Below are 27,842 nucleotides of genomic sequence, written 5' to 3'. Positions count from 1 at the left end.
ATCTGTAGGGAAAATGAGCTCCACAGGGATGCAGAGAAGCTAAGACTCAAAGACATAGTTTTAGCCTCTGGCCTGAGTTTTGTCTCAACGACCCTGACTTTCCAGTTACTAGAGCCAATAAAATCCACCACCAGCACCGCCATCTTTTTCTTTAAGGCCAGTTGAATTGTATATTCTGTCCCTTGCAATGGCAAAAGCCCTCATTAATCCATAACATTTTCTCAGACAAAGGGATACCTTCACAGTGATATCCTAATGGAGCTATTCAGGACTATCATCTTTGCAGGGTTTTGATGTTCGGTTGTTTCTGTAGCTGTTGGGGAACCCCTTTAACCCAGCAAATCGTGTTTGGCAAAGTGACCAAGATGCCGTCTAGGGCCCCGGCAGCGTCTGTGTCGCAGGGTCAGAAAGGATTTGCGTAGCTCTAAGTACACTTGTAGGTCTGGAAGAAGTACACTCAGAGATACGCAGGGTGAGAGGAAAATGCAGTGAACAGCGTCAACGGTCTTCATCCAGACTTTAGTAAGCAACCGTGTCTGCCATCCTTGAGAGTGTGGGAAACTGGAAAACACCATGATTTTGGCTTCTCTAAAATGTGTAACCTCAAGTTAGTATAATTCGTAGGGCTGGTACAATTCAATCTTTTTTTTTTTTTGGTGGGGGGTGTGGTTAGAGACACATGATATCATATCTACCATTTTAAGCACGTTTCAGTGTATAACTCAGTGACGTTAAATACACTTACCATGGTTTCTTTCCAGAACTTTTTTTTTTTAAAGATTTTATTTATTTATTTGACAGAGATAGAGACAGCCAGCGAGAGAGGGAACACAAGCAGGGGAAGTGGGAGAGGAAGAAGCAGGCTCATAGCAGAGGAGCCTGATGTGGGGATTGATCCCATAACGCCGGGATCACGCCCTGAGCCGAAGGCAGACGCTTAACCGCTGTGCCACCCAGGCGCCCCTCTTTCCAGAACTTATTAATCATCCCGAACGGAATTCAATCCTTTATTCTCTAATATTTAAAAATTACAACAGGGGCGCCTGGGCGGCTCAGTCAGTTAAGCATCTGACTCTTGATTTCGGCTCAGGTCATGATCTCAGGGTCGTGAGATTGAGCCCCTCATCGGGCTCCGCACTCAGTGTGGAGTCTGCTTTAGATTCTCTCTCCCTCTTATGCCAGGACTCTGGAAGCATTTACAGAGATAGGTAAAGGATTTTCAGATGTTGATCACCTAGGATGAGTCTGGGAACTAGTTCGCATCTATCATTCCTAATTTCTAACTCCCTGTAACACTTGACTATTTTGCTCAATGAGTTCTAAATTAAAAATTGGATCAGGGGCGCCTGGGTGGCACAGCGGTTAAGCGTCTGCCTTTGGCTCAGGGCGTGATCCCGGCGTTATGGGATCGAGCCCCACATCAGGCTCCTCCACTATGAGCCTGCTTCTTCCTCTCCCACTCCCCCTGCTTGTGTTTCCTCTCTCGCTGACTGCCTCTCTGTCAAATAAATAAAATCTTTAAAAAAAAAATTGGATCAAAACTTATACATGCAAGATGTACCCTGTTGATATCTCCTCCCATAAATTAGTTATTTCAAAGTGGATCTATATAGAATCACTGTTGTAAACTTGAACATATTTTCTCTGTAGTTATAGTTCAAAGAACATCAGTTTTCAAAATGTTTTCAAGGTTTTCCACTTACAAATATAGAGACTGATAGAATAAATACATCCTACTTATTTGAGAGCCTAGCAAAATATAAATGAAAAGATGTGATATGCAAAGTCTTTTTTTTTTTCTATGAATCTGTGGGGTAAAGCCTTTGAAATGATTTGATCAGTGGTTGGTATTGTGTGAAATGGTGACCCCCAAACAGTCTGTCAATTCCTTGGCATGCCGTTTTTCAACAGCGTGGTGTAATTAGAATGGACTTATTGACGTCATAAATATAGGAGCACAGGTGGCCTCCATTTCCAGTTGTTTAATTGAAGAAATGAAAGATCTTGTAATATGGAGTTGACATGGAGAATTTGTCGAGCCACAATAAAATTTTGAAATAGCTGTGACCTTGGGGTCATAAAATGACTGATCAAGAGGAAAAAATTTTTATGATATAGAAGTGATTATATTGACTTATTTTATTCTTGGCTGTAATACCGACAGAATAAAGTGCTTCCCACTGCTTCTATTCTAAACCCGAGTGGAAAAACTGATACAAGTATTGTCTGAAATCATAAGCTACCATTAAATAATAAAACACAGTCAACTGCTGTTTGTAAGAATACAGACCTAGGGGTGCCTGGGTGGCTCAGTCAGTTAAGCATTGGACTCTTGGTTTCCTTCCGCTCAGGTTGTGATCTCAGGGTCGTGATACTGAGTCTCACCTTAGAGTCTGTGCTCAGTGCAGAGTCTGCTTGAGATTCTCTCTCCCTACCTGTCTGCCCACCCCTCCCCCCAGTTTTGCTGACTCTTTCTCTCTCTCTCAAAATAAGTAAATAAAATCTTAAAAAAAAGAAAAGAATACTGGCCAAAAAAAAAAAAAAAAAAAGTGAAGGGTCCTGGAATTCAACCATATAGCCTTTTTTTTTTTTTTTAAGATTTTATTTGTTTATTTGACAGAGAGAGAGAGAGACAGCCAGTGAGAGAGGGAACACAAGCAGGGGGAGTGGGAGATGGAGAAGCAGGCTCCCAGCTGAGCAGGGAGCCCGATGTGGGGCTGGATCCCAGAACTCTGGGATCACGCCCTGAGCCAAAGGCAGACGCTTAACGACTGAGCCACCCAGGAGCCCCAACCATATAGCCCTTTGAAGCTAAAGTCAATGTGTGTACCCGTTAAAACGTGAAGGAAAAATGTTGGTGATTTTGTTCAGAGCGGCAAAGGAGGCCATATGACAGATCCTCTCTTCTTGCACAATCGAATAATGTTTCATTTAGGGGTCAAACACAATGAGCATCCCAGTTACTGGACTGTGCCGCATGTTTTCCTTCTACATCTACCCCTCCCTTACCTCCCAGGGATCACTGCACCAACTAGGACCCTTAGGGGTGTAAACAGCAGGCAGGGGAGGGCCATGTTCATTTATGTTTTACACAAAGCTGACTAACTCTTCTAGGGTCATAGAGCAAATTCAGTCTCAGGCTAGACCTGGAAGCAGCCCGGCAAAGCAAACCTGCTGGTCTCCCCGTCGTCGCCCACCGAAGCCTGCACGCAGCCCAGTGACCAGAACGCCCTCCCCTTTTCCACCGCTTTGCACAGAGTAGAGGCTGATACTAGTCACAGCTAAAGACTATCCAGGGTCTCACTCAAGCAAGCGCCAGCTGTGCACAAGGCGTGGCATGAGCAGTGGGGGCATCCTGAGATGAGCAAGCTTTCGAAAAGCCTTGGTGCAGAAGACGGCAAGATAGACACACATAAATCCCCTGTATTTCCCTCCCAGGGTTTGTACCTTGGTGCTCATCTCTGTCCCACGGACCTGTCCAAACCTTTTATCTGACAGATAAGGAAAACAAAGCTCAGAAAGTCTTGACCGACACAGCTAATTAGTGGCAAAGCTGAAAGTTGACCAGACAGCTTGACTTTTAGCATCTATGATTCATGCTAGCCACCCCCCAAACTCCACGTGTTTTCTCATCTTAGACAAGCACGCAATAAATCTGCTCCGATAAGAGGGTGCTGATGAATGCGTATTGAAACTCGGTGCATTGAAAAATATTTACTGTCCTTTTCTCAGAGTGATACTTCTAAACTGTAAGATGCCTTCTGTCGTCGTGGTTTCCTGTTGCTTCCTTGAGCGTGTGCCAAAATGGTGAACGCTACAGATAAGCTTTTGTGCTCTGAGCAAATTCCTGAACATGTGAACAAACCCAACACAGAACACAGCCTGGGGTCCCGACCCAGAGGGAAGGGAGCATGGCTCCACACGCGGGATCTCTGCCTTTCTCTGCGCCTGTGTTCTGTCTTGGAGTCACTGTGGACTCTCAGAGGGGCAGACAAGGTAGCCGCTGTCATTCAGAGTGGCCGAGTGGCTTTAAGGGAGGACGCTCTTGGAAATGTTTTCTAGGAGTAATAATGAAGTGATGAGTGTCATGGATAATGAAGTGGAGGAGACGGAAATAAACACATTATTGTCACAGGGTCACCAGCTGTCACATATCTCTAAAAACATCTGAACACTTGCGGCGCCTGAAATTAATTTCTTTCTTTTTTTTTTTTTTTAAGATTTTATTTATTTACTTGACAGAGACAGCCAGCGAGAGAGGGAACACAAGCAGGGGGAGTGGGAGAGAAAGAAGCAGGCTTCCAGCAGAGGAGCCTGATGCAGGGCTCGATCCCAGGACTCTGGGATCATGCCCTGAGCCGAAGGCAGACGCTTAACGACTGCGCCGCCCAGGCGCCCCCTGAAATTCATTTCTAACCATGAATGCATGACTTACATAAAAGTCTTGGGGAAATGGGCATTTTTTAGAGACATGGTGGGAAAGAGGGCTAGAGTTTTAAATTAAATCCAAATTCTAGAAAGTGATGAATGCCAAACTAAGAAATTGTGACTTTAATCCAGGGGTCTTGGAACGATGGCTCACAGGCCAAATCTGGCCCACTGCCTGTTTTGTAAGTAAAGTTTTACTGGGACCCGGGCATGCCCATTTGTTCAGGTATTGTCTGCGGGTGTAGAGTTGAGGTAGGGTAGAGTTGAGTCATTTCAACAGCCACCCTATGGCCCACAGAGCCCTTTAAATTTACACTCCCTTACAGAAAAATGTGGGTGCACTCTATGTAGGCAGTATTGAAGTTTCCACACCAGGGGAACGCTGTGATGGAAGCATGAGAATCTCAATCTGGCAGGACGGGGCAGGATGGGCTGGAGCAGGGAGAGGTAAGCGTCGTCAGACATGATGCCACCAGCATCCAAATGAAGGTGGTTGCAGTAGATGTGGGGAGACAAGGACAGGTGCAGGAGATATGCCTGACACCTGGTTAGAAAAACGTAGAACGGAAATGCGGATTCAAGGCTACCTTTGAGACTCTGTGCTCAGGTTACTAGCTGCATGATTATGACAACTGGGAGACGAGCAGCTGGCCTGGGGTGAGCAGCTGGCTTTAGTTTTAGATACACCTGCTCCCCCAAGTGCCTGGATTGCCTGCAGCTGTTTGGCGATGCACAGCTGGAACTTGCGAGGTCCGGGGTGCAGTTAATTGCAGTTCCGCTGGTGAAGGAATGTTGCAGTAATCTAGGAAGGTTTGAACAAGTTGTATATGTCTGATATAAACTGCGATGAAAAGTGGCCCATGAGAGCCCTCCAGAGAGGCGGGCCCTTCCTAATGTCACATGAGTAACTTTCTGGTGGGGTCCGCTGAGGGCCAGCCAGTCGTCTCCAAGGACCACAGGTGTCCTGTGTGCTGGTGACCTTCTTCTCCCCTGCTGTCCCCTCCCTCAGCTCGATCTCTTCAGCACAGTGGACTTTGGGCACGTGGAGCAGACACGCTGCCATGAGCAGCAGTCCCTGTTCATGGACTACAGACACTGCGGGGTTCCAAGCCCGCTCATTGCTCACTTCAGCTCACCATAGAGCATCGCCTACCTTGGGCTCTAGTAGGCTCTCCAGTTTCACTTGGAATTTCTGCCTCGATTCCCACCGCGTCTGGGTAGGCACCAATGTTTCTGTTTCTCCTCTCTTTGCCGGTGGAACAAGTCAGGCTCTTCCTGGCGTGGGCCACCCAGACTTGAGAAGGGACCTGTTCTTCCCACAGCCCCCTGGATTCTGACTCAGCAGTTGCATGGATTCTCCCCAGAATTTTCCAGAACATTTCTGAGCGCCCAGTGCTCAGGCCACTCCCCAGTTGCTGCTGCTTTGTTTTTTTCATGAACTCCCTCCTTTTTGATGCTTCTTCAAACTTTCTTAATCCAGCTCCCCGCAAGTACGCCTTCCCTCTCTTCTGCCTCCCCCTCTCGTTTGCCCCGGTAGTCCCTAATCCCTTCGTATAGCCCTTGAACCCCATCTAGTTCTTCCCGCCCCACTCAGGGGTTACCTCACTCCTCTTCTCCAGACAAACCTGTGTGAAAACGTACACAAATATGTGTAAATGGTAGCATATCTACAATCTGTTTAAATGTTGGCTGGTCCCCTGGACAGAGGAGTGGGGAGTGAGACTAGTCATTGATCAATCAGAATTTCCACTCCTGGGAGGGAGACTGTAATCACAGGATTGACTTCAGAAAAATTGTTTTGTCGTTAAATAAATAGAAGGTGGTCTTGCAATTCATTAAAATAATTGTTGATCTTTTCCTCCCCATTAGTAAGTGTAAAGTTGATTACTATATATTTTTCCTGTCACTCTTTTGTGACGTGGTCTTAGATGGCTCGACAGCTGGCATGCTCTGGGGACGGGACGGGCAGAGCCTCATACCATTTCTTTAGCCAGAGACAAAAGCTATTTTACCTCTGACCTTTGTTCACTCACCCTTGACTTCTTCATCAAGTGGCAAGCCTAGGCTTTCGTGCCCTTGCTTCTGTTCACATCCATCCAAGATGTACTGACAAGTCAATTCTATTGTTAAGAAAAAACCAGGTTCACAGAATTGCTATAAAAAATGGAAGAAATGAATTATTTTCACAGCAAGAGGGTCCCAATCCCATTGACATCAAACAATCCCACTCTTTTAGGCTTGCATTTTGTGTTTTAGTGAGGCTGACTCTGCTTGCTTAATCTTCGATAGCTTTCAGTGAAAATTCATTTACTAAAATATGAAAAAATACACAAATTTAAAATATTACTCCCCTACTGAGGCGCAAGTGAAAAATGCATGCAAACTATTTTTTATACCTTTTTTTCCCTCTTTAAAATTGACTTAAAATGTCAGCTCATTCCTTTGGAAAGATCAGGATGTGTTCTTTTAAAGACAAAGACTGGAAAGGAATACAGAAAATTTTAAAAAGCTTTCTCTATTAAGTTAGAAGTGGTAGGAATGCAGGTGCTTTATTTGGCTTTCCATGATTGGGAGTAAACTAACGAAAGAGGAAAAGTAAGAGCTATGTTGGGACGAGAACATGAAACTTGCCTCTGATGTATTTTTCTTTTAAAATATATGGCTGTATACTAAATACCAAAGTTGTTCTCCTAAAGGGAGAAGCTCACTAACTTAATGCTACGTGTGGACAGCAGTTGGGGACAAATGTAATGGATTTAGTTGCTGGATCTTGACTCATCTTCCCTGACTAGTACTCTAGTAACACAGATTCGTTTCCAAGTCTAGACTGAAAGTATTTCCCAGTGGCGGTAATGAGACACACGAAGAGCCGGCACAGGTCACTGTCTCCGTCCGCACTGGAAACCGCGGACACAGCTCCCAGACGCCTCGGACGCCGGCCCCGCCGCGGGCCGTCCCTCTCCGGGGGCCTTCCTCCCGGAGCCGCGGGCAGCACCCTGCAAACCCTGCCCACGCGCCCCGGCGCCCACCTCGCGGACCCCAGCCCAGCTCGCCGCCGGGTCACGGGGCGCCCGGGGCGCGTGCGCACGCGCCGCCCCTGACCGCACGCTCCGGCCCGCGGGAAAGGGAAGAGCCGGGACCGCTCGCACTCTGGTCTCCTCGAGCCTCGCCCTCCAGGAGCGCGACTGCGGCGGGACCGCAGGGGCGGAGCCCGAGCGAGGGGCGGGGCGAGGGCGGAGTCGGAGCGAGAGGCTGGGCGGGGCGAGGGCGGGGGTCGGAGGGTGGGGTGCGGGAGGAGTCGGGGCGAGGGTGGGGGCGGAGCCAGAGCGAAGGGAGGGGGCAAAGGGTGGGGCGAGGGCGGGATCGGAGTGTGAGGCGGGGCGAAGACGGAGTCTGAAAGAGAGGCGGGGGAGCATGGGGTGGCGGGGGCGGGGTCAGAGTTGGGGCGGGGTGAGGGCTGTGGTGAAGACCGAGGCAGAGCCCGAGCGTGGGGAGGGGCGTGGAGGTGAGGCGGGGCGAGGGTAGGGGCGGAGGATGGGGCGCGGCGGAGTGTGAGGCGGGGCGAAGGGCGGGGCGAGGGTGGGCGGGGCCGGCTGTGGGGCGGGGCCTGCGCTAACTGTCGCGCGGCAGGCTGCGGGCCGAGCGTACTGTGGAGAGGCTGTGGAGAGGCTGTGGAGCGCGGGGCCCGGCGGGCGCGAGGAGCGGCGGCTGAGGTGAAGGCCCGGCCCGGGCTGCGCGTTCTGTGAGGCGTGGGCGCGCGATGGGGCCTGAGGCGCTGCGCGGTGCGGGCCGAGTTGGGAGCCAGTCACGCGGCTGTCATTTCCTTTGCTGTCGTTTCGGGGCGCGGCGTCCCGAAGTAGGGTTCGTCCCCGGGATGCGGGACGCCGGGCTCCGTGAGGCCGGGCCACGAAGGGCGTGGCCGGCGGGGTGCGGGGTGTGCAGCGGCCGGCGGCGGCGTGGCTGCCCGCTCCGGTCCGAGCGGCGGACGCCGGGCGGGTCCTCCCCTCGGGAGCCCTGCGCGGAGGGGGGCCGGGAGCGCGGGGCCGGTGCGGGGCAGCCGGCGGGGAGCCGGGCGGAGGGGCGGCGTGCGGGCTGCGAGCGCGTGCTGTGGGGGTGGCGGGGACGCTGGCGGCGGACTCGGCGACGGCGGCCCCCCGGCCCCGCGCTCGGCCTCCGTGCGCTCGCTCCGGCCGGCTCAGAACTGGAGCGGCCCGTGCGCCGTGCGGTGCGACTGACCGCGCTCGTCGGCCGGGCGGCCGGACGGCCGGACGCCTCGTCAGAGCCGGCCGCGACCAGCGTGCCTGCGTCCTGCGGCGCCAGGGCCCCGGCGCGAGGTCGCTTTCCGCTCGGCGCCGCGCCCGCCTGAAGCCTCCAGCCGGGCGCCGGGAACGTCGGGCTCCGAGGCTGCCCTCCATTATGATGATTTCTGGTGGTTTTATTTTTAGAAATCATCGTTCTTTCATTGAGGGAGTTCGCTTTTTTTCTTTTAAGTAATCTCTACACCCAGTGTGGAGTTGGAACTCACAGCCCCGAGACCGAGTCGCGTGTTCTACCCACGGAGCGGGCCAGACGCCCCAGGGGGTTGCCCGTCAGCAGTGGGAGGAGGGCTCCGAGCCCAGGCAGGGGGATGTCAGAGACGGTCACGACGTGCCCAGTGTCTGTAGGGCAGCGCCAGCTCAGAGCGGTTACCGGGGACGGTGCCGCCACGTGACCGGAAACTGGCCTGTCTGCACCAGCACCTCTTGTTCCCTGCACCCTTGCCCAGGGTCTGGACCAGTGGGGCCTCGAGACTGCACACCTCTGCTCCTACCTCCCACCCTCCACCCTCTGTTTTCCTTGCTCCTCTCTGAGGCTCCTGGGTGAGGAACCAACTCCCAGCCCTACCCCTGTCCTCATTCAGGGCCTGACACACGTCAGGCACTCAGCCCACAGGTGCTGAATGAACAACCGAAATGGAGTAAATCTACTATAAATCTATTTCGTGTAGCTGACAAATGTTATTACATTGAAACCTTTTACAGGGATGATATTGAGGATCGGCCACCATTTGATATTTTAATATCACTCATTTGATATTGAGTGTTTGTTATGCACAACATAGAATTGAAATACACTCGTGAAATCTCTGAGGCCCCACCTCTGCTCTCATCTAGATATGAGGTTAAAATCACTACCATCCCCACACACAGTGTAACCAGATTTGAGGTATTTACAATAGAGTTTGCTGTATTTTTTAAAAAAGATTTTATTTATTTATTTGACAGAGAGAGAGAGAGCACAAGCATGGGGAAGGGCAGGCAGAGGGAGAGGGAGAAGCAGTCTTCCTGCTGAGCAAGAAGACGGATGGGAGGCTTGATCCCAGGACCCGGGGATCATGACCTGAACTGAAGGCAGACACTTAACCGATTGAGCCACCCAGGCACCCCTGTATTTCTTTTCTTTTCTTTTTTTCTTAAGATTTATTCACCTATTTGAGAGAGAGACAGAGTGCACATGCTCCAGCAGGGGGAGGGGCAGAGGGGGAAGGTAAAGAGAGAACCCCAAGCAGACTCCGCAGAGCACAGATTTCCCCTCCCGAGGCTCTATCCCACAACACTTAATGAAGCCACGCCGGGGCCCTGAGTTTTGCAGTATTTCTAAAAGTAGGCCTTATGCTAATAAATATTTAAATCTGCAAATGTCCCATTGAATCATCTCTCATCTGAAATTCTAAATTTACAGGGTGCACAAAAATTGCTAAATTAGCAAGGCGCCTGTGTGGTGCAGTCAGTTAGGTGTCCGACTCTTGGTTTCTGGCTCTGGTCGTGATCTCAGGGTCATGAGATGGCTCCGTGCTGGTGGTGGAGCCTGCTTGAGTTTCTCTCTCTTGTTCTTCCTCTGCCCCCCGCCCACTCTAAAATAAATAAATAAATCTTAAAAAAAAAAAAAACTCGTGTTCTGTGTTTTACTGAAACTAACATGCCATTACATATAAGATGCTTCTTGGATTCAGAAATATTAAAATGTAAAAAAAATTGCTAAATTATACATTTTTTGGAAAGTGAAACTTAAACATTGAAACTATATCATTCAAAACTGTGAAAGGACATTTTGAAGCATGTTTTTTACAGATTTGATCTGTACTTATATTTCATTGTTATAATAAAAACTTTTCCCCAAGAGTGAGTAACATATCTGATGCTTTCCTAGATAATTTTTAAAAAGATTTTATTATTTATTTATTTATTTATTTGAGAGCGAGAGAGTGCGTGCATCCACAGGGGAGAAGGGGAGAGGGAGAAAGAGTCCCAAGCAGACTCTGTACCCAGTGAGGAACCCCACACAGGACTTGACCCCACAATCCTGAGATCACAACCTGAGCCAAAACCAAGAGTCTGACTCTCAACCGACTGCGCCACCCAGGCCTCCCCCCCCCCGATTATTTTTTTTAATCTTGGAATTTTTCATGGGTTATTTCAATTATTTAATTTATTCATCAAACTTATTTTTTCTAAAATATAGACAAAAGAATGGCGAACTCCCTTGCATCAAAAACCTTCACTGCACTTTCAGATCTGCATCCAAATATGGCTAATTTGGTAGGTTTTAATGAGGCTAATCTGGCAGGTTTTAATGATATAGTGGTTTGGTTGTTCTGTAGTGAAACTTTATCTGGTAATATTATATTACATTGACATTATTGGTTCATTTGACACATGCCTATATAATTGACAAGTATATAGCTACTCATTCCATCAGTACAACTGTTGATATTAGATACCCCTAAACTTCTTTGATTTTATGCCAGCTAGATGAAAATTACTCTTTTGTCTAGAGTAGGACATTGTAGATATGACTAGCAATTGTTCAAAATGATCAAAAGTTTAATTGTATTACTTTCATTAAATAGTTAATAACAGCTCAAATTTAGCATTGTAAAATTAGAACATTTTTAAAAAGATTTATGTATTTTCTTGAGAGAGAGCAAGAGAGAAACAGAGAGAGAGAGAGAGAGAGCACAGAGGGAGAGGAAGAAGCAGGCTCCCAGCAGAGGAGCCTGATGTGGGGCTCGATCCCATAATGCCAGGATCACGCCCTAAGCCGAAGGCAGACGCCCAACAACTGCGCCACCCAGGCACCCCGAAAATTGATTTTTTTAACTGAAGGGTTGTAGGGGAATTCAATCGTTTCAAATTTGCCAAGACTATTATTAGTCAAATAAAATCTAGGCGGAATCATCTTATGAGGTGAAGAAAGGTCCTGAGCAGTCTGTTGTTTACGTTTGGCATTTACAAATCAGATTTCTTAAAATGAGATATATTTATATGTAACCTTAATGTGCATTTAAAGTTTATTAATGTTAAAAATAGGGGGCCCAAGTCCTTCTGATGGAGGCCCGGGGGGGGGGGGGGGGGAAAGAAAGGTAAGCTACTTGTTAATTTCCTCTTCAGCTAGAAAGCTTTGCTTAATATTTCCATTAGTTATATTTTTCCAGCAACATTTGGTGAGATCAAAATGCATGTGGAATTTAAGAGATAACAGCAGTGTGTCTAAATGCAATAAGATTAATTAATCGCTCAGCTAGAATGTGGTAGTCTCAAGAGCTTGAACATATTTTAAATGTAACAGATTATTGCAAGGTTAAAATCAGTTGCTAGAATTAGTAGTATAAGCTTAGGTTTATCTTCAAGAAAACTTAGTTATTCTTGTTTCTTAAAGTACTTTTTAAATATTCGGGTTTTATCTGGTAGTTGCTAAAGAAAACGTTAAAATGTTTAGGGGAGATGTTAATATCTTTAAGGTTTAAGATCTAGGATTTTAGAGCTCAGATTTATTAGCAGCAATGTACAAGTTTTGTTACAATCTAATGTATGTTACTGCTTAGCATGTTTGGATTAAGAAGCTAAGCAATTTTATATGATTGTTAGAAAATCCTGTATTAAAGAAATCTTTGAAGACCGTAGCAAATTAAATTGTATATACATGTGCTTTGAATGAATTCAGTAAGAACTGATAGCTTAGGGCAGTTACTGTGCTCCATCTAGTGATTGAAAATAAAGTAGAAACATGGTAAGTATTAAATGATTATATTTGTAATAGAAGTTAACTGTCTTATTACTTTGTACTATTCCTTGTGGAATTGAACATTTATGAAGTTCTTCAGATGTTTGTCTGGAGTAAATATATTTAAATGACTCCTAGTCAAAAATGTTTGTTAGAGCCAGTAAAATATAACAAGTCCATGAAATTAAATTTACCATTTACGTCTGTGTTTAATATTTGTGTTCTATAACGCTTTTGTTTTTCAGAAAATAATTGGTATAGTTATTGGGAAAACAGATGTCAAAGGCTTTCCAGACAGAAAAAGCTGAGTTCTATTTAACTCTTTGCTTCATTTTTCATCAAATGTGGCTTATTATTACAACAAAGTGTATTTAAGTGATTAAATTTCTCATGCCTGTTTAACTCCTTAAGAGCAGTGGCCATTGCTCTATTGTATGGTAAAGTACTCAATTTAAGGCCGTATGTGTGAGGACTTTGAAATCATTTTTAATGACATGTAAGACTGTGTGGCCCTAGTAAGGACTCCATGTTAATGACCACTTTCAGCCTAAGAAATACAAATACACAGGTAAATGTAAGAGAGAAAATGTTAAGGAACAGGGTTTTCGAGCAGGGATGTGTCATGACAGAGGAGCGTGGAGGAAGAGACGTACGGCAGCGGTATCAGCAAGACAATCCAGTGAAAAAATTCATCTTTCATATGTGGAAAATGCAGTTAACTCTGGCTTTAGTGGCTCTTACTGAGTTTCTTGAACTGTATACAAGTTTTAGGTCTATGGAAACAATCAAAGACAAAGTTAGATTTTTTAAAAATCAAGTTTAAAATTCTGTAGCTGACATACAATGATAAGATATAAAACACCAAAACTAGCACTGTAGTACTATTAGCTTTTAAACTGTCAGCACTGCTTATGAAAGGTTACAGTATAAGCGCTTCTGTGAGGCTTGGAGGAGTCAGAGCCCTAGTCAGCTAGACAATGATTTTGGCAGAAGAAGACAATTTTTTTTCGAATTGCCTGAGTAATTGTGGCTCTGTTTTTTTTTTATCTCATGGTGTAGTGACGGTACCTTTAATTTCATGTAACATTCTATTATCATGTTTGATGTAAATATTTGCTTATGCCTTCACTTCATCATGTTTAATTAGATCAGAATTACCATTTGAATAATTTGAGAAAGTCTGTGTTTCTGTTTTCTGAGCTCTAAAAGGAATAATTTAAAACACGAATTAGGAAATGGTCAGTATTTAAAGTGTTTGCTAAAATCACAACAATGAAATACAGTTTTCACCTCACAAACTGTGCAGGTAGATGATTCCCGTGGTGTTGGAGCACATTTTATGATTATATGTACAGAACTGCTTTTTGGGGGAAGGTATGCTTACTTACTTAAAAAAAAATTATACACATTACTATATTTTCACAAAACATTCAAGCAGTACAGAAGTCATAGAATAGAAAATGAAATTCTTAATTCAACCCCCAGCTCTTTCTAGCCTGGTCCCCTCCCCAAAGATAAGCGCTAATAACAGTTTGGTAGATACGTATAACTTATGTATGTATGTTAGGTTGTATTACTTTTTTAATTAGCGGAAACCAGGACATTTTATTTTGGGAAAAAATGTATCTGCTGACCCCTAGTGGCACCATTTACTAGCACACATTTATTTGTTTTGAAATAATTTAGATCTGAATCATGACTTAGGTTGAAAACTATAACAGTAAGAGAGAAATGGAGAATCTAAGCTAAAATCTGTATAGTTGAAGCTGACGTGTCATTTCCCTCCAAATACACAGATAACTGGGGAAAGGGAACAGAGGGATCAATAGTGAGGTGAGTTATGTACTCTGGCAGCTTTGAGATTCATTAAAGCATAACTTACCTTAGAATTTATATCTGCAATAGTATTTTTACCATGTGCTTGAGTATGTTTGTTATCATAATAGTCATAGTTGTTCAAACATAAGATAAAAATTTTCATTTGAAACATGAAAGCATTGGTTTCTCTTAGATATTGGATCAGAGAGACACACTTTCAGTTTCACCATTCGGGACTCACCAACCCATTTTGTAAACGCAACGTCCTGGGGCAGCGAAGGTTACATCAGGTCACTTTCTGACAGCTTTAGGGTTGGAGAGTGTGGTAAGTTGGCATTGTTTCTTGAACTGTTTCTATTCCAGTATTATTTCTGTGATATATTTGTGGGAACTACACTGAGGGAGTCAAAGTAAGATACAATTCATAATTCTTAAGAAACTTATCAGAAAAAAGGTGTTAAGAGCATAACACAAGCATTTAGCATTTTATTACTTGAAACATATAAATGTGATAGTCATATTTTTACTAGGTAGCATTACGATCTTTGATTTATTTCATATTTCAGTTTGCATCAATTCCTGTTTTGCTATCACCATTTATCTTTCAGTAAAAATAATAAGGCTGCTAAACAGCTTTTGATAAAAGAAGATATTTGAATTTTTAAGAGGAGTTTAAGAAGCTTTACTTTCAAAATACCAAGTCTTTGGCATCCTTTATCCGTCCCAGGATCTTTCTGATGTACGGTGTCATATAAAAAAACAGGGTTTTTGGGGCGCCTGGGTAGCGCAGTCGTTAAGCATCTGCCTTCGGCTCAGGGCGTGATCCCGGCGTTATGGGATCGAGCCCCACATCGGGCTCTTCCACTATGAGCCTGCTTCTTCCTCTCCCACTCCCCTGCTGTGTTCCCTTTCTCGCTGGCTGTCTCTCTGTCAAACAAACAAACAAACAAACAAACAAACAAACAAACCAGGGTTTTGAAAATGGATAGAACTGGATTCAGATCCTACTTCCAGTATTTGTTTACATCATGGATTTAAGAAAATTGCTTAGCCTTGTTGAGCCTCAACTGTGAATGAGTACCCTATCGATTCTGTGGGTGTTAAAGGAGGTAGTATGCCTGGTATAAATTGCAGAACGTTGTCATTCAGTGGATGGCAGCGCTAGCCTCCTACAGGAAACAAGAAAGCACGATACCAGCTCTCTTTCAGGGTAGAAAAAAAGAAGGGAAAGAGTAGTGCACATAATTAAACTACTCTCCCAAACTGCACAATTAGGCAGGCTATTACCTGTCCCTGTCACTTAGCATCTACTCATACATTTATTGCCCCGTATTATGAACTTGCAGAGTTGTATGTAATGTCTTTCTAACTGAATAATAAAGTAGTTGAATGTATGGACTGTGAAGGTAGAAAACTTTGTAAACCCCACAGGGCCCAGTCCTATTAGAAACATTCCTTGGATGAATGCCAGCGTGTTAGTTATATGGAGCTAAAGATATATTTTGGTATTAAACTATAGGTTGATGGTTGTGAGGATGAATGAGCAAGGGATCTTAAAAGCATAAGGTTGACAATAATTATAAATCTAAATAAGGTCTTAGTGTGGTGGTGTGAAAAGATTACAGATTTTTTAATCAGAACGAGTGTAAGTCTAGCCCTACTAGTTTCTAGGTATAAAACCTCCAGAAAGTTATTTAACCTCTGTGAGCTTCAATTTTTCGTCATTTGTAAAAAGGGGTACTCATGGAGTAGTTGTGTGAGGAATTAGCAAAATAGATACAAAAAGGTCTAATAAGACCATAAGGAATGGAACCCCTAAAATGTTCAGTGATAAGCTGATAAATCGTGGAGCTGAAATCAGGAGCCGGATTGTGCATGGCTCTTTCTGCCCCATGGCTGTTATTTCCAAAGGCAACTGTGAATTGGGTGAAGTTCATTTAAAGTGTATGTTTTATGGAAGGGCAGATTGTAACCAGATCACATGTTCAGTGTAACTAATCAATAAAACAATATTAATGCAGGTCATATGTTGGGATTTAAACACAAAGCATAAGAAGTGTCATCTGGGATCAAATTGATGGTCATACCTGAGGATTCCCTGTCTCAGTGACACAAGGAGAGGGCTGTGAAGAAAATGCTACACTGACTCAGAGATTAGAAATAACATTGTTAATGTTCGTTGTGAGGTACACTTGTTTTTATGTATCTAGTTACTTTTTTCTTTTTTAAAGATTTTATTTATTTATTCGACAGAGATAGAGACAGCCAGTGAGAGAGGGAACACAAGCAGGGGGACTGGGAGAGAAAGAAGCAGGCTCCCAGCAGAGGAGCCTGATGTGGGGCTCGATCCCAGAACGCCAGGATCACGCCCTGAGCCGAAGGCAGACGCTTAACCGCTGTGCCACCCAGGCGCCCCTCTAGTTACTTTTTTCTAATAGTATGATACTTTTCCTTCTATTGCAGTGATAATCGAAAATCCCCTGATTCAAAGAAAGGAATTAGAAAGAGAAGAAAAATTCAGCCCTGCAACTCCTGGGTAAATAATCCAGCACAGAGTCAACAGCCTTTGTGTTGGAGTGACCACCGCTATTGTGTTTGTGTGTCAGCTTTGTAGAGGGCTTACCGAGAGGGTATATGCTTCAATTTGAAAATTAGGAGTTTAATTCTTCCTCACAGTATTTACCTTTGATTATGAAATAATTTACATTGATACAGGATTACATGAAAACATAGCTGTTTTTTACCACTTTTATTCTCAGATTTAGAAAAATTTGCCTCCCGTCACATTAAAGCTGAACATGAGAAAGAAAGATAAATCTTGGAACTCCTATAGATGTATCATGTCAAAGTAAAACTCTGCTTAGATGCCTTCCTGTCTTAGTTCGGGTTCACTGGAGACAGAGCCCAGAGGAGGATTTTTGTGCAAGTGGTTTGTTGAGGGAGAGCTCTCTGGAGCAGCCTGTAAGGATCTGGTCAGGGGACAGCAGAGAGTCAGGTTCAGCAGGAGCTCAGCTCAGCCTGCCTGGCCCCAGCGGGAGCTCTGGGGACTGGGCTTTCGTGGCCTGGATTCACAAGTTATTGGCTGCGTCCACTCCCCACCACTGGCATTTCTGCCTGAGAGCAGCTCTCCAGAGCAAGGTGATGCTGGTAAAGCTCTCTGAGTGGGGCACAGCAGTTTCCACTACATATACACCCATTTTGACCCCTTCCCACCTACTGTTCTGACCTCATACCAGACCCCAAGTCTCATTTCTGTGCAGCCTCATAGATTCCTCTCCACTCTGAACACCCTGGGCTCATTCTGCACTATCAGCTTTTGCACACTCACTTCCCTCTGCACAGAACAGTCTTTTCCCATCTGCTTTAAATGTTTGCTCCTTCTCCTCATTGATGTATCAGCTTGAATGTCACCTCCTCAGGCCTTCTCCATTTACTCTGTGTGTAGTGGCCCTTCCAGTCTGTCACTAGGACTTCGCCCTGTGCTGTTATGGTCATAACCCACTCTCTGAGATTATTTGATTAATTGTTGTCTGTCTCCCTCTCACACATGTGAACTCCATGTCATCAAAGGTTTTGTCCATCTTCTTCACCATTGTATTCCCTATGCCTAGACTAGGGTCTGGTACATACTAGCTCTTGGTAGATTTTGATGGAATGAATGCATAAGTGGATGGAGGGAGGGGGGAAGGAAGGGTGGGGGTGAAGACTGTTCTTGGCAGAGGGAACAAACAGGAAACCTCCCGGCCTTTTCCAGAACAGTTAACAGTAGTTTGAACCATATGAAACTGTTGACATTTGACTATTTTTGGTTTAAAACTGTCACCTTCATAGTCTTGTAGTCTGATATGGCTGAGCTTTAGGGCAAGGGCAGGGGAGCACTGGAAGGAAAACTTGAGAGAGAAGCAGAGACACTTTCCAGACGGCTTTGCCTGGCATACCAACTTCATTCTTTGCCGATGGCTAGCCCAGAAGGTCTTTGAGCTGGGAAATAGTATGTTCATATTTGTGGTTTAGGAAGATCACTTCAGCAACCTGAGGGGGGAAGGAAGCTTAGGAGACAAGACAGTAGTTTAGGTGAGAAGTGATGAGGGAAACACCTAATGAAGTAGCAGGGGAGGGGCGGGAGGAGGGTCTGGGTTAGAAGGCTGGAAAGAGTCTCTGAGGGGACTTGGGAATTGATTGGCTGGAGGGGGAAGAGCATCTTGATTGGAGTTCAGTATGTAGCTATTGGGCATCTACTCCACAGAGAGCATCACAGAATGAAGTCAAGCACCGTCCTGATCCAGGCAGGGCAGGCAGTGTCACAGAGACAGAAATTATGGGATACCCCCACCCTGACATTTTAGAGGGCTTTTATACCCCTATTTTACAGAAGAAAACTGAAGCTTGGAGTTGGGGCACAGTCAGAAACTGGTATGCTTAGAGCTCAGGCAAAAATTGGTCCTCAAAACATTTTCTTAATGAAAATACATTTTAAAGATTTTATTTATTTATTTGTCAGAGATAGAGCACAAGTGGGAGAGGAGCAGAGGGAGAAGCAGGCTCCTTGCTGAGCAAGCAGCCCAATGTGGGGCTCGATCCCAGGACCCTGGGATCATGACCTGAGCCAAAGGCAGACATGTAACTCACAGCCTCCCAGGCTCCCCTTAATGAAAATACATTTTAGACAAAAAATACTTCACGACAGTTTTCAGCGTTTCTCAGAGTGAAAAAAGTATAAATTTTCTTAATAGAGTCTGAATCACAGCGAAAAGGATAATTTAATGTGAATTTGGAAGTATTTTTCTGTTAGAAAGTCACTCGATATTAACTGTTTTTGTGTGTTTTTGCAATTTAGCAGCTGTAAACTATTGCTCAGTGAGAATCACTCCACGGTAAAAGTTTGTTCCAGTTACCAAGTGGACACCAAGCTCCTTGCTTTGATATACTTACCTGTTAAAGAGTCTCGTGATTTTTATTCATTGGGTGACATTGTTGCAAATGGATGCAGTCTGGACGGGAGGATTATTAATGTGCTTGCGGCAGTGAGGTCGGTAAGTTAAAGCCTCAACAAGGCCAACCTCTGTTTGGCGCCCAGTTCTATCACTTCACTTCTGTTTGGAAAGTAATGACCAGCTGGAGTCAATTTTCTTGATCCATAAGTTGAATTAAGAAAATGGTGGCAATTCTCATCAACATCAAAGGAGCAGTTTATCTGGGAATAAGTAGCAAAATAAAATTGAAGTTGAATGTTAAATGCAGCACACTCACTCCTAAGTGATCTATTAACTGTGAGAGCTTTGCATACTTTGGTGAAACAAAGGTGTGAATGGAAAGGGTAAATCCATGGACTTGAAGATTTGCATGAAGTTTCTCAAGGGGATGTAAGTTGGAGGACTCAGGCGGTCCACTCACGTGTGTGCTCAGAGGTGTCCTGAGACGGGGGATGGGCATATCCACCTTGCAGCTGGTGTAACCTTGTGCAGGCATCGTGGGGCCCTGGGGAGCCTCTCAGCGCCCCGCACACCATCACCTCCCTCTTATGCAGTTGCCGCAGTGAATTTCAGACTCTGTTGGACAGACTGGTCACTTGGCAGACATTCAGAGGTCGATCTCAAAAGTACAGTTTCACACACACAAAAAGTACGTGGAGAAAATTAAAGGGGCAGGACCAATTCCTCAACGTAGGGAGTGAGGATAATCAGAGACCACATATACCTACATGAAATGTTGTCAGTAATAGCTCATTGCTTTTCTGTATTAAATAACAGTGTCGACTCTCCCCGTTGACAGGCCTGTGACGGTGGAGGCCACGACTGCTTTGTTGTCCGCCCTAGCCCCAACCAGCCCAGTGCCCGCCACGCGGTGGGCATTCAATATAATTCAGGACAGAGGAATAAACTCCCTATGTGACAGTCTTGAGAAATAGGAGAAATCACTTTCTGGGCAATTTAGGTTCAATCTTACATAAAGGCAGGATATTATCTCGATTTCCCTGCGGTTCTGTAGAATGCCATTATATTACAATGTAGTAAGAATTTTCTAAAACTCAGTGTAAGCAAAAGCCTGCAACAGCATTTTCCACTTCCCCTGCCATGAGTTTGGCACCCTCTTTTTTAGGAGGACATTACTTCTTTTTTCTGTGTGTCTTTCGTCTACCATTGTGCTTCCATCCCTCTTACATTTCCTTGTCTTCACATTTTTGTTTAGTCCGTTCTCTCTTCCTTCCCACCTTCTCTTTTTCTTCACTTTAGAATCCTTTTCATAGAATTCTCTTGTGTGCTGTGATATGTCAGACCTCTGTCATACTCTGGCAGCTGCAAGTCTTCCTTCAGCTCCTTCCTCTGGAGCTCAGCTCTGCAGGAAATGTGATGGTGACAGTAGCATAGGGGGCAGCCAGCTGACTGTCCAGGCTTGGGCCACTATTATGCGCCTGGCAGAGGGCCCTGCTCTTCCCTTTGAGAACTTGCTGGGGGAACAGAAGGGCCGCTGGGTTTACCTCCACTTCCACGATCCTCTTACCCCCAGTGTGGATCAAGCCAGACGGTGTGTCAAAGCGCCTTCCCGTATGTCTCTCATTTGGTCTTCACTACCTTATCCCCATGGAGGCAGCAAAGAAGGCATTGATATCCTACCTGTGCCAGCAAGCTGAGGATGCTGAGGCATAGGAAGAAACTGAGTTCATTTGGTCACATACACTCCACGCCAGGCTCTGCGCTAATGTTGAAAATATATTTTCCTTCCTCACTGAGTCCACCTAGATGCCACACAGGGGCTTGTCATGGAGCATTGTTTTTGACATGTTGAAAAGACCACACAATCTTAACTTAAAGCACACATTTTTGTATCTCTCTTCAATCAAAGTGTGCAACTTACAACTTCAGCTAAATACACCTAGTTTAGAGATAGAAGATGCTTTTAAAATCTTCAAATATATATTACTGATTCTTGCTATTTTGATTTTTAAAATTTGCTGTTTAAAAGGTAAACATTTGAATGTTTCCACCAATAAACATTTACGTACCTCTACAACCATAAGTGAAGAATGATGATTTCCTTCAATTTCTAAGGTTGGAGAGCCAAAATACTTTACAACTTCAGACCGGAGGAAAGGCCAGAGGTGTGAAGTGAAGCTCTATGATGAGACAGAGTCTTCTTTTGCAATGATATGGTAACCTCCCACATCTTTCCAAACCGTGAAATCCCTGCTGTTAACAGCAAGGCAGAATATTTTTATTTTATGAAAAAGATGATGGATTTCATAGTAGGAGAGGAGTAATGGTGGAGGAGAAATAATTATTAAAAAGGAACCTTGCTCTTGTGCATTGAGTGTTACAGTCTGTGCTGTAAGATTACCTTAAAATGAGGTCTTTGGACAGCACGGGATTATTTGGATGGACTCCACTGTGACTGGTGCATTCCTGTCCTCTGTTTTATAACAGTCAGTAATTCATTAGGTCCCATTGGTAATGAACAAGCCAGATTCTCTGTGATTGCTTGGGTAGTGCCCTGGAATCAGGCCACAGGAATATGGTAGAAAAGCAAGGTTGTCCTTGGCTGTACCTGAAAGCACTGCAGGGTAGAACATGGCATCGTTCAGACTTCAGATGCCTGGGCACCAAAGAAAACACTTAATTTGAAACAGGCCTTCCACCTGTCACGTCCCCTGAACAGTCTTTCCAGTGCAGGGGCCCTCTCTTAATGGTCTGACCAAGTGGCTGTAGAGGTTTTAGATTTGTAGTCACTCAGTTATAACTAGTCTGGAGCGACCTAAGTAGTGGGGAGAGAAGGAACTGATGAGGTGGAAGTTGTCAAAGATGAATAGTGTCTAAGGACTGACTTATCACATGGATGTGAGATGCCCTGTGAAATAGACAGTGAACCCTGCAAAACGCAGGAGAAGCCAATATCCTTCACTTGTGCCTTTGACAACTGGGGGAATTGTTACCTCCAGCTATTAAGACAGCCCTCTTTTTGGGCAAATAATGTGCTCATTGCCAGGTTTTTTCTAATGTATTCTTTTTTTTACTTCTTTTTAAAAATATGCAGTTGGGATAATGAATCTATCCTGGTTGCACAGAGCTGGGTGCCACGAGACACAGGTATGATCCTGCAATGATTGTGTTCAGTGTTTATAATTTTTTATACCTCTCTCCACATAAAAGTTGTAAAATGGCTTTTTTCCCCCCCAAACAGTAATATTTGCTTCAGATGTAAGAATAAGTTTTGACAAATTTCGGAACTGCATGACAGCAACTGTAATCTCAAAAACCATTATTACGACTAATCCAGGTAAAAGGCCATCTGAAATGTGTCCCTTTGGAAATGACTGTGTCACACATTTCAATGTTTGTACTGTGTATTTAAAAATGAAAACAAGGGTGCCTGGGTGGCTCGGTTGGGCATCTGACTCTTCTTTTTGGCTCAGGTCATGGTCTGTGGGTTGTGGGATTGACCCCAGTAGGGCTCAGAGTCTGTTTAGGATTCTCCCCCTCTCCTGCTGCCCCTCCCTCCTCACTCATGCATTCTTGCGTGCACACTCTTTCTCAAAAAAAAAAAAAAAAGAATGAAAACAAAGCTTGGATTTCATTTGAATTAAAAGTGAAAGTTGCTTTATATACTTTACATGTGTTTTTTGTTTTTTTTTAGATTTTATTTATTTATTTGTCAGAGGGCGAGAGAGAGAGAGCACACAAGAAGGGGAGCGGCAGGCAGAGGGAGAAGCAGGCTCCCTGCTGAGCAAGGAGCCTGATGCAGGACTCGATCCCAGGACTCTGGGATCACGACCTGAGCTGAAGGCAGTTGTGTAACCTACTGAGCCACCCAGGCGCCCCTTTACATTTATATTTCTTAAACTTAGAGTGAGTTATATCTTTGATGTCCTTACCAAAGAAAATAAATGTGAAAAACCAGACTCATGTTTATTTTATTTTATTTTATTTTATTTTATTTTATTTTATTTTTTTAAAGATTTTTATTTATTTATTTGAGAGAGAGAAAGAGCAAGCAGGAGCAGGGGATGGGGCAGAGGCAGAGGGAGAAGCTGACTCCTGCTGAGCAGGGAGCCCGACACTGGACGTAATCCTAGGATCCTGGGGTCATGACCTGAACTGAAGGCAGACGCTTAACCGACTGAGCCACCCAGGTGCCCCCAGACTCATTTTTTTTATTATTAACATATGATGTATTATTTATTTCAGGGGTACAGGTCTGTGGTTCATCAGTCTTACACAATACACAGCTCTCACCACAACACATATCCTCCCCAATGTCCATCACCTAGCCACCCCATCCCTCCCACCCCCCTCCACTTTAGCAACCCTCAGTTTATTTCCTGAGATTAAGAGTCTCTTATGGTTTGTCTCCCTCTCTGGTTTTGTCTTGTTTCATTTTTTTTCTCTTCCCCTATGATCCTCTGCCTTGTTTCTCAAATTCCACATATAAGTGAGAGCATATGATAACTGTCTTTCTCTGATTGACTTATTTCACTTCGCATAATACTCTCTAGTTCCATCCATGTTGTTGCAAATGGCAAGATTTCATTTTCTGATGGCTGCATAATATTCCATTGTGTATATATACACCACATCTTCTTTATCCATTCATCTGTCGATGGGCATCTGGGCTCTTTCCATAGTCTGGCTATTGTGGACATTGCTGCTATAAACATGGGGGTGTACATGCCCCTTCGGGTCCTGATGGTTGTATCTTTGGGGTAAATACCCAGTAGTGCAATTGCTGGGTCGTAGGGCAGCTCTATTTTCAATGTTTTCCAGAGTGGCTGTACCAGCTTGCATTCCCACCAACAGTGCATGAGGGTTCCCTTTTCTCCGTATCCTCCCCAACATCGGTCATTTCCTGACTTGTTAATTTTAGCCATTCTGACTTGTGTGAGGTGGTATCTCACCTTCCATGATGCCACTTTCAGGGGCATGGTGTTTGGGTGGATGTGCAAGGTCCAGTCCACTTGTGTAGCACAGTCTTGTCATTTTATGTCGTATCTCATAGCAATGTTGAGTTTGATACCTTTTTTATAGATTTTGGATACTAGCCCTTTATCTGATAAGTCATTTGCAAATATCTTCTCCCATTCTGTTGGTTGTCTTTTGGTTTTGTTGACTGTTTCCTTTGCTGTGCAAAAGCTTTTTATCTTGAAGTCCCAATAGTTCATTTTTGCCTTTGTTTCCCTTGCCTTTGGAGACGTGTCTAGCAAGAAGTTGCTGCGGCTGAGGTCAAAGAGGTTGCTGCCTGTGTTCTCCTCTAGGATTTTGGTGGATTCTTGCCTCACATTTAGGTCTTTTATCCATTTGAATCTATTTTTGTGTATGGTGTAAGGAAATGGTCCAGTTTCTTTCTTCTGCATGTGGCTGTCCAATTTTCCCAACACCACTTGTTGAAGAGACTCTTTTTTTTCCCCATTGGATTTCTTTCCTGCTTTGTCAAAGATTAATTGACCATAGAGTTGAGGGCCCATTTCTGAGTTCTCTGTTGTTGTTATTGTTTTTTTAAGATTTTATTTATTTATTTGACAGAGAAAGAGACACCCAGTGAGAGAGGGAACACATGCAGGAGGAGTGGGAGAGGAAAAAGCAGGCTCACAGCAGATCAGGGAGCCTGATGCAGGGCTCAATCCCAGGACCCTGGGATCACACCTTGAGCCAAAGGCAGAGGGTTAACGACTGAGCCACCCAGGCGCCCCTGAGTTCTCTGTTCTGTTCCATTGATCTATGTGTCTGTTTTTGTGCCAGTACCATACTGTCTTGATGATTACAGCTTTGTAATAGAGCCTGAAGTCCGGAATTGTGATGCCACCAGCTTTGGTTTTCTTTTTCAACATTCCTCTGGCTATTCAGGGTCTTTTCTGGTTCCATACAAATTTTAGGATTATTTGTTCCATTTCTGTGAAAAAAGTTGATGGTATTTTGATAGGGATTGCATTGAATGTGTAGATTGCTCTAGGTGGCACAGACATTTTCACAATATTTGTTCTTCCAATCCATGAGCATGGAATGTTTTTCCATTTCTTTGTGTCTTCCTCAATTTCTTTCATGAGCATTCTGTAGTTTTCTCAGTACAGATCCTTTGCCTCTTTGGTTAGATTTATTCCTAGGTATCTTATGGTTTTGGGTGCAGTTGTAAATGGGATAGACTCCTTAATTTCTCTTTCTTCAGTCACATTGTTAGTGTACAGAAATGAAACTGATTTCTGTGCATTGGTTTTGTATCCCGCCACCTTACTGAACTCCTGTGTGAGTTGTAGCAGTTTTGAGGTGGAGTCTTGTGGGTTTTCCACATAAAGTATCGTATCACCTACAAACAGTGAGAGTTTGACTTCTTCTTTGCCATTTTGGATGCCTTTTATTTCTTTTTGTTGTCTGATTGCTGAGGCTAAGACTTCTAGTCCTGTGTTGAACAGCAGTGGTGATAGTGGACATCCCTACCATGTTCCTGACCTTAAGGGAAGAGCTCTCAGCTTTTCCCCATTGAGAATGATATTCGCTGTGGGTTTTTCACAGGTGGCTTTTATGATATTGAGGTATGTTCCCTCTATCCCTACACTGAAGAGTTTTAATCAAGAAAGGATGCTGTACTTTGTCAAATGCTTTTTCCTCATCTGTTGAGAGGATCATATGCTTCTTGTCCTTTCTTTTATTAATGTTGTGTATCACATTGACTGATTTGCAAATGTTGAGCCAGCCTTGCAGCCCAGGAATAAATTCCACTTGGTTGTGATGAATAATCCTTTTAATGTACTGTTGGATCCTGTCTGGCTAGTATTTTGGTGAGAATTTTTGCATCCATGTTCATCAGGGATATTGGTCTGTAATTCTCCTTTTTGGTGGGGGTCTTTGTCTGGTTTTGGGATCAAGGTAATGCTGGCCTCATAGAATGAGTTTGGAAGTTTTCCTTCCATTTCTATTTTTGGAAACAGCTTCAGTAGAATAGGTATTAATTCTTCTTTAAATGTTTGGTAGAATTCCCCTGGGAAGCCATCTGGCCCTGGGCACTCTTGTTTGTTGGGAGATTTTTGATTACTGCTTCAACTTCCTTGCTGGTTATGGGTCTGTTCAGGTTTTCTATTTCTTCCTTGTTCAGTTTTGGTAGTTTATACTCCCAGACTCATTTTTAAAGCATCATCCCTTGTCATGATTCTGGAGAGATCAATGTAATTGATTGGATCACCTAAATTATTGACTATTTAAGAAATAAATTCAGTTTTACTATATTCAAATTAGTTAGTACTGGAGCACCGAGAACGTGCACGTCACACCATTAGTTCCTAACATAGCAAAATGCCCAGAAGGCCCACCAGAGTGGTTATTGAAAGGAGCTTATTCCAACACGCAGTCCAGGGAACAGGGTCTGGGGAGACGTGAGGGGTTAGTGCCCTTAAGTAGCCTCACAGTCCTTTGTACTGCAGATAGAGAGAGACACCCAGCACCCGGGCAGAGTACAGAGTTCCCAGAGACAGTCCTTCCCAACCTCAGGAAGATGGAACTGTGAAGTGGGTCATTTCTGACAATAGCTCCCTCTGCTGGTCTCTAACAGAGCATCAACAGTGACTGATTTTTATTTATTTTATTTTATTTTTAAAGATTTTATATATTTGTCAGAGAGAGAGAGAGCTCAAAAGCAGGGGAGCGGCAGGCAGAGGGAGAAGCCGACTCCCCGCTGAGTAGGGAGCCTGATAAGGGACCCTGACATCATGGCATGAGCTGAAGGCAAACGCTTAACTGACTGAGGCAGCCAGGCACCCCTACAGTGACTGAGAATTACAAAGCAATTTTATATCTTTGACCAAACCATTATCAGAATTCTTTAAAGTAGCATTTCTATGAGATATGACATAAAATGACAAGACTCTGTGCCACACAAGTGGACTAGACCTTTCGTATCCACCCGAACACCATGTCCCTGAAAGTGGCATCATGGAAGGTGATGTCGCATGCACATGCTGTGTGCAGGGCATTGTCCTTGAGGCCAGTGACAAAACACAAATATCTCTGCCCACATGAAGCTCACATTCTAGCAGGAGAGACACAGATGATAAACGATAAAGATAACACATCTGTGAATTATGAAATATTGAAAAAGAAAAAGAGGAACAGGGTCAGGAGATTCCAGGATGACATGGTGTATAGGGCAGGTTGCACTTTTACAGAGGGTGGCCAGGTAGGCCTCCTTGGGAAGGTGACATTTGAGCAAAGATGTGATGAGGCAGTGTGGGGGTTCACCATGGGAAAGAGCATCAGGCTCTTAGTAGTGGAACAGCCAGTGCAAAGGCCCAGAGGTTGGCCTGGGCCTGCATGAGGGCAGAACAGCCAGGAGGGTGTGACTGGAGCTCATAAAGTATGGGCAGGAGGAGGAGTCGAGGTCAGAGGAGAAGGGTAGGTATCAGGAAGTCCTTACAGGCTAATGAAAGGATGTTGGCTTTTACTCTGTAGCAAAGGGTTTGGAACAGAGAAGTGACATTTAAAAAAAATATATTTTATTTATTTGTTTGATGGAGAGAGAGACAGCCAGTGAGAGAGGGAACACAAACAGGGGGAGTGGAAGAAGAAGAAGCAGACTCC

General features: G+C 44.4%; 1 protein-coding gene across 3 annotated transcripts in view; it reads left to right on the top strand.

The window, feature by feature from the left end:
- The first annotated feature begins 8,044 nt into the window (after positions 1–8,044).
- MEIOB (meiosis specific with OB-fold) overlaps positions 8,045–27,842 on the top strand; it is a 30,522-nt gene continuing 10,724 nt past the window's right edge. For 2 of the 3 annotated variants that reach the window (XM_026484967.4, XM_057315535.1), the window contains exons 1-9: positions 8,045–8,141; positions 10,930–11,006; positions 12,717–12,774; positions 14,483–14,614; positions 16,753–16,825; positions 19,127–19,322; positions 21,339–21,439; positions 22,318–22,370; positions 22,465–22,560. In XM_026484967.4, the coding sequence (XP_026340752.1) occupies positions 10,938–11,006; positions 12,717–12,774; positions 14,483–14,614; positions 16,753–16,825; positions 19,127–19,322; positions 21,339–21,439; positions 22,318–22,370; positions 22,465–22,560 (778 nt within the window). In that variant the 5' untranslated portion in view covers positions 8,045–8,141; positions 10,930–10,937. Of the gene's footprint in view, positions 8,142–8,721; positions 9,288–10,929; positions 11,007–12,716; positions 12,775–14,482; positions 14,615–16,752; positions 16,826–19,126; positions 19,323–21,338; positions 21,440–22,317; positions 22,371–22,464; positions 22,561–27,842 lie in introns of those variants that run through there. The other variant, XM_057315534.1, reaches the window with a different exon arrangement.

This window comes from Ursus arctos, unplaced genomic scaffold (assembly GCF_023065955.2).
Source record: "Ursus arctos isolate Adak ecotype North America unplaced genomic scaffold, UrsArc2.0 scaffold_2, whole genome shotgun sequence".
Lineage (NCBI taxonomy): Eukaryota > Metazoa > Chordata > Mammalia > Carnivora > Ursidae > Ursus > Ursus arctos.
This window is presented reverse-complemented; position numbering and strand designations above follow the sequence as displayed.